The sequence below is a fragment of the Mus caroli genome, chromosome 10 (assembly GCF_900094665.2).
Source record: "Mus caroli chromosome 10, CAROLI_EIJ_v1.1, whole genome shotgun sequence".
In the NCBI taxonomy this organism is placed as follows: Eukaryota; Metazoa; Chordata; class Mammalia; order Rodentia; family Muridae; genus Mus; species Mus caroli.
In genome coordinates this window covers 7,520,134-7,532,787 of record NC_034579.1, presented here as the reverse complement: position 1 = coordinate 7,532,787, position 12,654 = coordinate 7,520,134, and the positions used below count along the sequence as shown (strand labels likewise).

General features: G+C 39.8%; 1 protein-coding gene across 1 annotated transcript in view; it reads right to left on the bottom strand.

Annotated features, from left to right (window-relative positions):
• Positions 1–5,499, bottom strand: part of Shprh (SNF2 histone linker PHD RING helicase) — a 68,668-nt gene extending 63,169 nt beyond the window's left edge. The window contains exons 1-3 of the mRNA XM_021174217.2: positions 5,344–5,499; positions 2,663–3,318; positions 218–347 (exon numbers count right to left, since the gene is read on the bottom strand). Of these exons, the coding sequence (XP_021029876.1) occupies positions 218–347; positions 2,663–3,280 (748 nt within the window). The 5' untranslated portion in view covers positions 3,281–3,318; positions 5,344–5,499. The remainder of the gene's footprint in view (positions 1–217; positions 348–2,662; positions 3,319–5,343) is intronic.
• Positions 5,500–12,654: the final 7,155 nt, after the last annotated feature.

Here is a 12,654-nt window from a genome sequence, read left to right as displayed (position 1 = left end):
GTCTATTGATTTTACAAACATTTCTGAATGCTGGGCATGATACTAAGCAATTACAAATTGTTATCAGTAAGGTATTTCAGAGTTTGTTACACAGTACTGCATAAAGAGCACTCAAGTTTCTTCATTTTATTACTTGTTTTTCAGGCTGTTATGTGTACAAGTTGAGGAGAAACTGGCAATTCTAAAATGCAATTGTAATTCTTACTTTGGTAATTACCTGGAATAATGAAATTATGTAACTTTTCCATCACTCTCTTCATGAGCTGATTGAACTTTTTCATTCTGGAACCTGCATCACTCATGAAGTCTAGTCTTGTTAGGCCAGCTTCCAAAATGTAAATTCCAACCTACAAAGAATTAACACACATAACGTTTTACTGGGAGTATACAATTCTTTATAAGAACACAGAAAAGCTTTTTCAAGTCACTATATCTTTCTTTCTTCCTTTTTTTTTTTTAATGCATATGGTGTTTGTGTCAGCATCTATATCTGTGTACCACATGTGTGCAGTGACCATGGAGGCTATACAAGGACAGTGGTGACCCAGGGACAGGAGTTACAGATGATTGTTAGATGACATGTGGGTGCTGGGAATTAAACTCTGGTCTTCTGCAAGGACAGCCAGTGCTCTTAACCACTGAGCCAGTTCTCCAGTCTCCAGATTCACTATTTTAAAGGTTTTAACACTGTCTGCTCCACAGGCAGAAGATATACTTAAGTTTTCATAATTTCGTTCAAAGACTCCCTTAAAGGGGACCAAAACACAGTGTGATGAAAACCTCAACTCTACTCACCAAGACACTGGTTTCTAAACCTAATGGGCATCTGAATAATCAGTGAAGCATGGTACAAGGAGGCATTTCCTAGCTCAGCCTTTTGAGGTTATGTTTGGGAGTCCTTATAATGGATCAATCCAGTCATAGGAAGTAAAAGTGGAAGAAAACAGACCTTGACTATGGTAAGTATCTTAACTTACAAGACAATGCAGCTGTTGAATCCTAAGAGTGGAAATATTCACATTTAAGTAGAGACAATGATATTTAGGAGTAAAAGAAATTTAGAATAACTTTTATTTAGCCTCATATGTTTTTATTTTTAAAATGGAAAGTCTATGAAGTAGTCTAAATAGTTTAATTTTTAAGATTTCTAATGGCAAACAATGTATTTTCTTCATTCCTCCAGCTATCCTGGGCTAATTCCCTAAAGACTGAAATCCTTCATTTTTTTTCTAAGAATCCAGCAACATTACACTGGAACAAGTGGCAAAGATTCCATTTCAGAACTGTACATATTTACATTCTGTTCACCTGGAGATGGCTTAAATATTTACATACTTAGCCCAATCAAGGTCAGGGAAAATGGAAGACATTACGACATGGTTTTAAGGGTAGAATACAGACACATAGGCTATGATTTCTTACTTTCCTGCTATCAGCAAAATTCTGGTCCTCAAAATCAGTAGACAGGGAATTGCAAGGTTGAGTTCCACTGTCCAGGGAAGTTAATTGCTGTACAATGCTTTTAAATGTTCTCTATTCTTTAGGTTAGTCAGAAATAAATCTATGGCCATTCCACCCTAAACACACCAGATCTCCTCAGAAATAATAATTAGCCTACCAATATAATTTCTTTTGAGAAATAAGAAAAACATTTCAGTGACACAAAGATGAAACAATTTCTTAGGGTTTTTCTTTCCGCCTTTAGTGTGTTTCAAGCAGTGTCTTACGGTTTTACTGCTGTGAACAGACACCATGACCAAGGCAACTCTTATAAGGACAACATTTAATTGGGGCTGGCTTACAAGTTCAGAGGTTCAGTCCATTATCATCAAGGCAGGAGTATGGCAGCATCCAGGCAGGCATGATGGGGAAGGAGCTGAGAGTTCTACATCTAGTTCCAAAGGCAAACATGAGAAGACTAGCTTCCAGGTAGCTAGGACTAGGGTTTTAAAGCCCACACCCACAGCGACACACCTACCCAACAAGGTCACACCTCCTAATAATGCCACTTCCTGGACCAAGCATATACAAACCATCACAAGTAGCCAAAAGAAAAAAGAAAAGAGATACACTGGGCAAGGATATGTAGTACCACGCCTGGGACTTAAAAACCTTCTCTATGCATCCATGCATTCTTTCTGAATTGACTATCAGAGATTGGGAAGAGGAAATCAAGAAAAGCACAGACAGAAAGACAGAATATGTTTGGGAGACAAATTTTGGAATTTCAGGAGCCAAATAAAAACATAGCGACAAAGGGTAAAATTCAAGACATATGATAGCAAGTTGTAAGTCAGAATAGCAAGGTTACACTTAAGTTTTACGATCAGGAAATTAAGTCATGTTTCAAACATACCATTTCTGAAACAAAATAGACAAAAGATTTGAAAATAGAAGGTATTATAATGCAAGATGGTGAGAACCAAAGCAGGTAACTGAGCACAGAGGCAGGAAGAAAAAATCAGGGGAGTCTCCTTAGGAAAGCACAGCCTGGCTAGTTGGGACTGGCAGGAAGACACAGTTTTACAGTTATTTAAAGCCCCATACAAAGTTATTCTTTGAAACTTAAACAGGGGCTTACTGCTGGGTTTTGAGACTTTCTAAGTTAACATCAATGAATTACCAGTGTAGAACCTTACACAACACCACAGACCCTGAGTACCTTGATTGTGTGAGTGCCGTCTGGTCTCTGGTAGAGTTTTATTCCTCTTCTCTTCTGTAGCCAGGCCAAATCCTGTAACATGTCACTATTGAAGGAGGATTCCACTCGAATTCCCTTGCTACAAACACTGGCTGATCCTTCAAGTACATTTTCTTGTTTATCTACATTTTTACATTCTGAATGAACATAGATCAGGAACTGACTGCTTGACTCTGAAGGACTCAATGTAAAAGTCCTTTCAGAAAAATGTTCAACTAAACTCTCTTTGGGGAGAAGCTGAAGAGCAAAATCTCCCAGAAATGCTTTCCAAGAATGATCCACATGATAGGGAGAAACTGTAACATTCAAAGTCACAGACAAACGGGTCTCTTTCTCAGTGGACTCTAAGATGCTCACAGTCTCCGAACGCCTCTTCTTATCTCTGTGAAGTGCACTTTCAGGAGGGTCTTCATCGATGATGATGCAATCAGAAGAAGAGTCTGCATCTGAACAGGCCTGTTCCCCGACCATCATGGTGAGCGGCTCATTCCTCAGGTCCTCATGCATGTTCCAGTGAAGCTGCTGTTGCCTTTCTTCATCGACCTTCATCGGGGGAGCACGTTTCCTTCGGCTGCTCATTTTCACGATTTCACTTTCTTGATAAGTAAATGTGAATTCTAAATGACAAATGGAATAGCTGATGTGAGGCAGGATAAAGACAGGAAATCTAAGAGAATAGACCCCATACAGTCAAGTCTGGTTAAAGCCTCTGGCTAATTGCAAATCTAGACTCCAGAAAAATTAGCAATGTACATTTGCTGTGAAGGTTACCAACATTGAGGTGATATATCTTTTATAAGGAAATATTTGCAAACAAAAACATAAACATTGCAATATCCAGGCTTACAGCCCAAATGTGCACAAACCTAGGCTGGGCCTCACTCCTCTACTGGATATTTTCTAGGACTCTCACACACAAGACTCTGACTTTCATTCACAGTGAAAATATCCTCATTTCATGAATCACATCCTAACCCAGTTCCTTATCTTAACAATAACCCTGTGATACTAGGCACATTCCTCAGTAGCCCTTACACAAAACTTCAAGTCTGTTATATAACGTGAACTCTTCAAAACAGGTAAATTGATAAGAAGACTTAAGTCAAATAATAGCTGCTGTGCTTTGGCCATAAAAGCTCCTCACAGATTACATGTCAGAACTGAGATGGGGCCTAGGAGTAGGGAGTTTGATGCTGGTTGCCGAGCCTGGGGGACCAGTCTTGTTTCCTATCCTGTCTGTTTTCTTATCTACCCAGGTGTGAGCAACAAGGTGTGACCAAGCTACTGCAACAAGAACACCCCACTGTGTCTTCCCATCAGAAGGGATTGGTAACTGGTCACCTCAAGGAGAAAACTAACAGGTAAGAAACACTTTAACCCTGATCTCATGTATCAAATGTTGTGACAGTTTCACTCATGTTTGGTAGAAAATTTTAGTTAAGAAACAATTCCATTAAAGAAGACAAATTATAATACTATACTTGATGGCCAACAACGAGGAAGACAAACCTCTCACTACATCAGAAATAAATGCCTGACTCACGTGTTAGTTGTACTTAACCCCACACCACTTCTGTTTAATTCCAATGAGCTTGACAATCCCAAAGCGTTAACAAAACTTCGATCGGTCCTTATACAGAGGAGGGAAGAAACACACACACACACACACACACACACACACAAATGGTTTTATGGATTAACAGTGTGATTGGCAGGGAGTAGCACTATTCAAAGGTTTGGACCGACTGGAATAGGTGTGGCCTTGTTGCAGTAAGTGTGTGACTGCAAGAGCTGCCTGGAAGCCAGTATTCTGCTAGCAGGCTTCAGATGAAGATGTGGAGTTCTAAGCATCTTCTGCATCACGCCTGCCTGGATGCTGCCATGCTCCCACCTTGATGACAATGAACTGAACCTCAGAACCTGTAAGCCAGTGCCAATTAAATGTCATCCTTTATAAGACTTGCCTCGGTCATGGTGTCTGTTCACAGCAGAAAAACCCTAACTGAGACAAAGAGTAAAAGCTTAGACAAAGAATAAGGTGGTGATAGCGATCATGGGACCTAGGCAAATACAGGAGCAAAGGCAAACACGTAGGAGAAAAACAAAGACTTGCCACGATAAATTCAAGCTAAGTGGATTAAAAGGCACCACGGTGAAAAGGCAAGACTGTAAACAATACCGATCCTCCCACAGGGTACCTTAACCAGAAACCAACATCTTCATTCACCAACCTAGCGCTACCTGCAGCGACAAAGTGCACACAATGCACAGGAGCCAGGGCGCTTCTGCAGGCGACTGTAATGCTTGTGAGTTCGCCAGCCTAACTTGGCGGCCTCTGCATCCCTCCCAGCTACCTGTCGTCCCACGCACCGCCAGCCTGCAAGGCAAGTTATCCTTGAAGAAGGAGCCGGAGGGACAGCTCGTGACAGGGCCTCAGCACGCAGGCGTGGGCAGCCAAGTACCCGTCCCACGCGAGAAGGGCTCGGCCCACGTCCCGGCTGGGGCCGAGCCGCGGGGCCTCGCAGGGCCGATCACTCCCGCTCCCGGAGCTGCGCAGGAGCCCTCGGAGTTTCCCTGACGCGCAGAGCCAGCCTCCCTCCGCCGCGACTCTAACCCCAGAGCCGGCACGCACCCTCACCTACCTCAGCCGCTCTGCAGGCACCTGTCGCCGGCCCGGCCCTCCTCGCAGGCTGCAGATCCCCGGCCCACAGTCGCCACACACACCTGCGGGAGTTGCGCACGCGCGCTGCACGCTGGGTGGAGCCCGGCACCCGCGCCGGAAGCCGCCAGCGCCAGCTGAGGAGGCCAGCGGGAGCGCTCGCTCCAGGCGAACGCGCAAGACCGGTCGGGACGCTCCGCCCCTCCGGCGTTGGCTTCAAAAAGCACCTCTGCGCATGTCCCGTCCCTGAGGTCCCGGTAGAAGACGGTTGAAGTCTCGCGGTGGTTGTGCCTCTCTCTTTTCCCCGCCTCCCGTAGCTTTAGCAAATGCAGGATGGGCGGGGCCCGAAAGAAGGGGCGGGACCTCTTGTCAGAGAGGGCGGGGCTCTTCGCCAGAGCTGTAAGGTTGATGTGAGTTGTGGTTTTAATAAAAAGGCAGAAACTTACATAAAACGGAATTCACAATGCTGAGCAGTTATAATACCCAAACAAATATACAATTAATCCACTAAACCAAAAGAATTCGATCTGCTAAGGGAAAAAAAAAAAGGCAGAGACGATGTTTTCAAAAGGAACTGAGAGAAATGAAGTCAGAAATTTATTCTTGCCAAGAAAATTACTAAGGCTTTAAATGTTTAAATGTTTTAAGAGAAAAAAACATTATACAGCTATGCTGAAGCAGGCCTCCCAGTATCTTTTACAAAGGGAGAATTCTATCTTCAGTAGACATAAAATTCTCTCGTCTGAGGATTTCAACAGTGTGTTTACCAAGTGCTTTGTTTGTCCTTCGAATTTTTTTTCTGTGGAGTAATGTTTTTTTGTTTGTTTGGTTGGTTGTTTTGTTTTGTTTGTTTTTTGTTTTTTGTTTTTTTGTTTTTTTATCACCAGAGCTAATTCCAGGGGAGGAAAAGGTTCGATTGTTATTTGGCTTTCTGTAAATTCCCTGTTGTGAGACATCTGTTCATGAAAATACTGCGTCTTTCCAGTACCTAGTAGATGGTAAATAATCTAATGATAGTACAGACAGGAGGACCACTTATTGGACACACTCAGATCTTACACGTGAATCCCCACTTTTCATATAACTCAGCTGCCTTGTTTGGAAACAATACAGGTGTGTTGTATCATGTCTAAGCTACGCTTGGATCCAGTCCATAATGATAAATATTGCAATTAAGAAAATCTTAAATTTTTTTCTGGTTTCTGTGTTGTGGTCCAGTAAGTATACATTATGTCTAAACAGTATAATATTTTAATATTTTACTATATTATATATATTATAATAGTTTAAATATTTTACTGATAAAAATGGTAATGCCTGTCTGAATTCTCAGCACAGTACCTTTCTCTTGATAGAGGATTTGCTCTGAAGCTGACGGCTGCTCAGTCAAGCTCCTGGCTGGCAGAAGAGGAGGCACCTATAGAAACTTGTTAAAATTAAAAACAAGTTCTGGTTTGCGAAGAAAGAGACCACTACTCTATCTGGCAACGCTGAGCCGCACAATATGGGTGCTCAGAGCTGAACTCAGGTCTTCTGCAAGAGAGGAGTGATCTCCTAACCTCTGAGCTCACTCTCCGCCATCTCCCTAGAATGTATTTCTTAAACAAAAAGATGTAACAACCAAAATGACTCCTTGCTCCATGGCCGTGAAAAGAATATCAATCTCACTAGACACCTGCACTGAAGCTTTGGGGTAACTAGGTACATTAACCAAGAAGCAATAGTTTGAAAATAATGTATATTTTTTAAATTTTCTGAGCAGTGTATCTCAACAATGAGCTCAAAATATTCGGTGAAAACATTTATTAAGCAGATAATCTGCCATTAGGGGGACGTGCAATACACTTTTTAAGAGCCACAGAACCTTTAGAGCTTTAGTATTTACCTCCAACCTAAAGTCAACAGTTGAATTATTTCCCCAGAAGAAAGTCATCCTGTAATTAAAGTTTAAAGCCACTCACCGATTTCTCCTTAGCTGTGGAAGTCCTATAGGGCATGTCCAACTATATACCTGACAGAGGATTATTTTCAGAACATATAACGAATTAAAAAAAAAATTAAAACAAGCCCTTCAAACAAACTGCATTAAAACCAACTTAATCTTATCCCTGACTAGTTTATACATAAATGAGACTCAGACTATGGTTACTTTATTTGGCTTTGATAATTACTGGAGGTTTACACCCAATCTACCCTTTCACTGATAGCATGACTACCTCCCCAGTGGTGTACTCCAGATACCTACTGTTTCTCCTGGCCACGTGCTCATGGTTCCCCTCCCCTCATGGCAGCTTCCTCCTTCCCTATCTTTCTTCCTCTTTCCTCCTGGTTTCCTCCAACCAGGTCACTCCATTTAACCTACCTCTAATATCTATAAAATCGGATACAGAGAAATAGTTTTAAATTAAGGAACAAGGTTTACACAGCAAAAGTTTGTAACATGAGAAGTCACTCATAGGCCTAGACCTTTGGGTATAAAATTTAGCATTATAATACATAACAATAGACTAAACCTGCACAATTCCCCTTTTTTGTCTAAATAAAAAAGGTTCTTTTTCTTATAATAATGAATAGCATACCCTAGGAACAATTATGAAATTATTATGAAAATTATTAAGAAAAGTTACATTCAAAAAATCCAGTCTGTTTGTATTTGGCAACTCAGGAGAAAGTATTCTATTATTTATTCTATCTTGGTAAGTTCAGAATTCTGTATCTAAATTAATTTTTACCTTAACTTGTATTATGCTCTTAAAATTACCTTCTTAGTCCTAGAACATCCTTTTAAATCCTTAAGCTTATAGTAAGACTATGACTAAGTCTTCAACCCCATCAGAGGCCTGAGAAGTAAATAAATATTACCCAAGTATACAGGAAGCACAAGGACGCATTTCTATATTCCAAAAATATAGAGATGACAGAGACAGCTAACCATTTAGATAGTTCATTTCAATAATGTTGAAGCATCTATCTTCAGCCTTCTGGCACAGAATATCTGACAGACTTTTGACTTTTTGTGAAGCAGGAATTATGAAGGACTTACATAGTCATAAATAACTCCCTTAAAGAAATACAGGAGACCACAGATAAACACAAGACATTAAAAAATAAACACAAAAATCACTTAAAGAATTAAAGGAAAACACAACAAAACTGGTGAAGGACTTAAACAAAACCATCCAGGATCTAAGAATGGAAATATAAACAATAAAGAAATGACAGAGACAATCCTAGAGATAGAAAATCTAGGAACGAGATCAGGAATCACAGGTGCAAGCATCACCAACAGAATACAAGAGATAGAAAAGAGAATCTCAGGTGCAGAAGATACCATAGAAAACATTGATACAACAGTCAAAGAAAGTGAAAAATGCAAAAAGCTCCTAACCCAAAACATCCAGAAAATCTAGGACACAATGAGAAGATGAAACCTAGGTATAGAAGAGAGTAAAGATTCCTTACTTTTTTTTTTAAATATTTTTTATTAGGTAAGATTCCTTACTTAAAGGGCCAATAAATATCTTCAACAAATTTATAGAAGAAAACTTCCATAACCTAAAGAAAGAGATGCCCATGAACATGCAAGAAGCCTTCAGAACTCCAAATAGATTGGACCAGAAAAGAAATTCCTCCTGTCACATAATAGTCAACACACCAAGTGCACAAAACAAAGAAAGAATATTAAAAGCAGTAAGGGGAAAATGTTAACTAACATATAAAGGCAGACCTATCAGAATTACACCAGACTTTGTACCAGAGACTATGAAAGCTAGAAGATCCTAAACAGATATCATACAGCTCCTAAGAGAACACGAATGTCAGCCTAGGCTACTATACCCAGCAAAACTCTCAATTACCATAAATGGAGAGAACAAGATATTCCATAACAAAACCAATATCTTTCCACAAATCCAGACCTACAAAGGATAATAGATAAAAAATACCAACACAAAGAGGGAAACTACACCCTAGATAAAGCAAGAAAGTGATCTTCTTTCAACAAACCCAAAGATTGCCACACAAAAGTAAAATAACATCAAAAACAATAGGAAGCAACAATCACTACTCCTTAATATCTTTTATCATCAATGGATTTAATTCTCCAATAAAAAGACATAGACTAACAGACTGGACACAGGAAAAGGATGCAGAGTTTTGCTGCATACAGGAAACACACCTCAGTGTCAAAGACAGACACTACCTCAGAGAAAAGGGCTGGAAAGCAAATTTCCAAGCAAATGGTTCCAAGAAACAAACTAGAGTAGCCATTCTAATATTGGATAAAATTGACTTTCAGCCAAAAGTTATAAAAAGGAATAAGGAAGGCCACTTCATACTCATCAAAGGAAAAAAATCTATCAAGAAGAACTCTTAATTTTGAACATCTATGCTCCAAATGCAAGGGCACCCACATTCATAAAAGAAACTCTACTAAAGCTCAAAGCACATGTTGTACCCCCTACAATAATAGTGTGAGACTTCCACACCCCACTCTCATCAATGGACAGATCCTGGAAACAGAAAGTAAACAGAGACACAGATAAACTAACAAGTTTAACCAAATGGATTTAACAGATATCTAAAGAATATTTTATGCTAAAACAAAAGAATATACCTTCTTCTCAGCACCTTATGGTACCTTCTCCAAAATTGACCATTTAATTGGTCACAAAACAGGCCTCAACAGATACAAGAATATTGAATTATTCCCATGAACTAAGGCTGGTCTTCAAGAGTAACCAAAACAACAGAAAGCCCACTACACAGGGAAGCTGAACAATGCCCTACTCAATGATAACTTGGACAAGGAAGAAATAAAGAAAGAATGAAAGACTTTTTAGAATTTAATGAAAATGAAGCCACAACTTACCCAAATTATGAGACACAATGGAAGCAATGCTAAGAGGAAAATCAAACCTCTGAGTAACTCAAAAAAGAAACTAGAGAGAACATACACTCGAAGCTTAACAGCACACCTGAAAGTTCTAAAACAAAAAGAAGTAAATACACTCAAAAGGAGTAGACAGCAGGAAATAATCATGCATAGCGCTGAAATCAACCAAGTAGACACAAACAGAACTACACAAAGAATCAACAAAACCAGGAGCTGGTTCTTTGAGAAAATCAACAAGATAGACAAACCCTTAGCCATACTAACCAGAGGGCACAGAGACAGTATCCAAATTAACAAAATCAGAAATGAAAAGGGAGATATAACAACAAAAACTGAGGAAATTTTAAAAATAGCCAGGCAGCGGAGGCGGACGCCTTTAATCACAGCACTTGGGATGCCAGAGGCAGGCAGATTTCTGAGTTCGAGGCCAGCCTGGTCTACAGAGTGAGTTTCAGAATAGCCAGGACTGCACAGAGAAACCCTGTCTCAAAAGAACAAAAAACAAACAAGCAAAAACCCATTAGATCCTACTACAAAAGCCTATATTCAACAAAACTGGAAAATCTGGATGAAATGGACAAATTTCTAGACAGATGTCAGGTACCACATTTAAATCAGGATCAGATAAACCATCTAGACAGTCCCATACCTCCTAAAGAAATAGAAGCAGTCATCAAAAGTCTCCTAACCAAAAAATATCCGAGGACCATGTGGTAAACGTTTAGTGCAGAATTCTATTATACATTCAAAGAGGACCTAATACCAATACTCTTCAAACTATTCCACAAAATAGAAACAGAAGGGACACTGCCCAATTTGGTCTAGGAAGCCACAATTACAATGATACCAAACCACACAAAGGCCCACCAAAGAAAGAGAACTTTAGACCAACTTCCCTTATGAAAATCTATGCATAAATGCTCAATAAAATTCTTGCCAACTGAATAATCCAAGATCACCTCTAAACGATAATTCACCACGATCATGTAAGCTTCATTCCAGGGATGCAGGGATGGTTCAATATATGGAAATCCATCAATGTAATCCACTACACAAACAAACTCAAAGAACAAAACCACGTTATCATATCATTAGATGGTGAAAAAGCATTTGACAAAATTCAACATCCCCTCATGCTAAAAGTGTTGGAAAGATCGGGAATTCAAGGCCCATATCTAAACATAGTAAAAGCAATATACAGCAAACCAGTAGCCAACATCAAACTAAATAGAGAGAAACTTGAAGCAATCCCACTAAAATCAGGCACTAGGCAAGGCTGCCCACTTTCTCCCTACCTATTCAATATAGTACTTGAAGTCCTAGCTAAAACAGTGAGACAAGAAAAGGAGATAAAGGGGATAAAAGTTGGAAAGGAAGAAGTCAAAATATCACTATTTGCAGATGATATGATAGTATTCTTAATTGACCTCAAAAATTCCACCAGAGAGCTCCTATAGCTGAAATACAACTTCAGCAAAGTGGCTGGATATAAAATTACCTAAAACAAATTAGTAGCCTTCCTCTACTCAAAGGATAAATGGGCTGAGAAAGAAATTAGGGAAATGACAGCCATCACAATAGTTACAAACATTATAAATTATCTTGATGTGACTCTAACCAAACAAGTGAAAGATCTGTATGACAAGAACTTCAAGTCTCAGAGGGAAGAAATTGAAGAAGATGTCAGATGATGGAAAGATCTCCCATGTTTGTGGATTGGCAGGATTAATATAGTCAAAATGGCTATCTTGCCAAAAGTAATTTACAGATTCAATGCAATTCCCATCAAAATTCCAACTCAATTCTTTATAGAGTTAGAAAGAGCAATTCCTAAGTTCATTTAGAATAACAAAAAACACAGGATAGCAAAAACTATCCTCAACAATAGAAGAACCTCTGGGGGAATCACCATCCCTGACCTCAAGATGTACTACAGAGTAAGAGTGATAAAAACTGCATGGTATTGGTACAGCATCAGGCAGGTAGATTAATGGAATAGAATTCAAGACCCAGAACTGAACCCACACACCTATGGTCACTTGATCTTTGACAAAGGAGTTGAAACCATCCAGTGGAAAAAAGACAGCTTTTTCTTTTTCTTTTATTAGATATTTTCTTTATTTACATTTCAAATGCTATTCCAAAAGTTCCCTATACCCTCTCCCCACCCTGCTCCCCTACACACCCACTCCTACTTCTTGGCCCTGGCGTTCCCTGTACTGCATATAAAGTTTGCAAGACCTAGGGGCCTCTCTTCCCAATGACGGCCAACTAGGCCATCTTCTTCTACATATGCAGCTAGAGACACAAGCTCTGGGGGTACTGGTTAGTTCATATTGTTGTTCCACCTATAGGGTTGCAGACCCCTTCAGCTCCTTGGGTACTTTCTCTAGCTCCTCC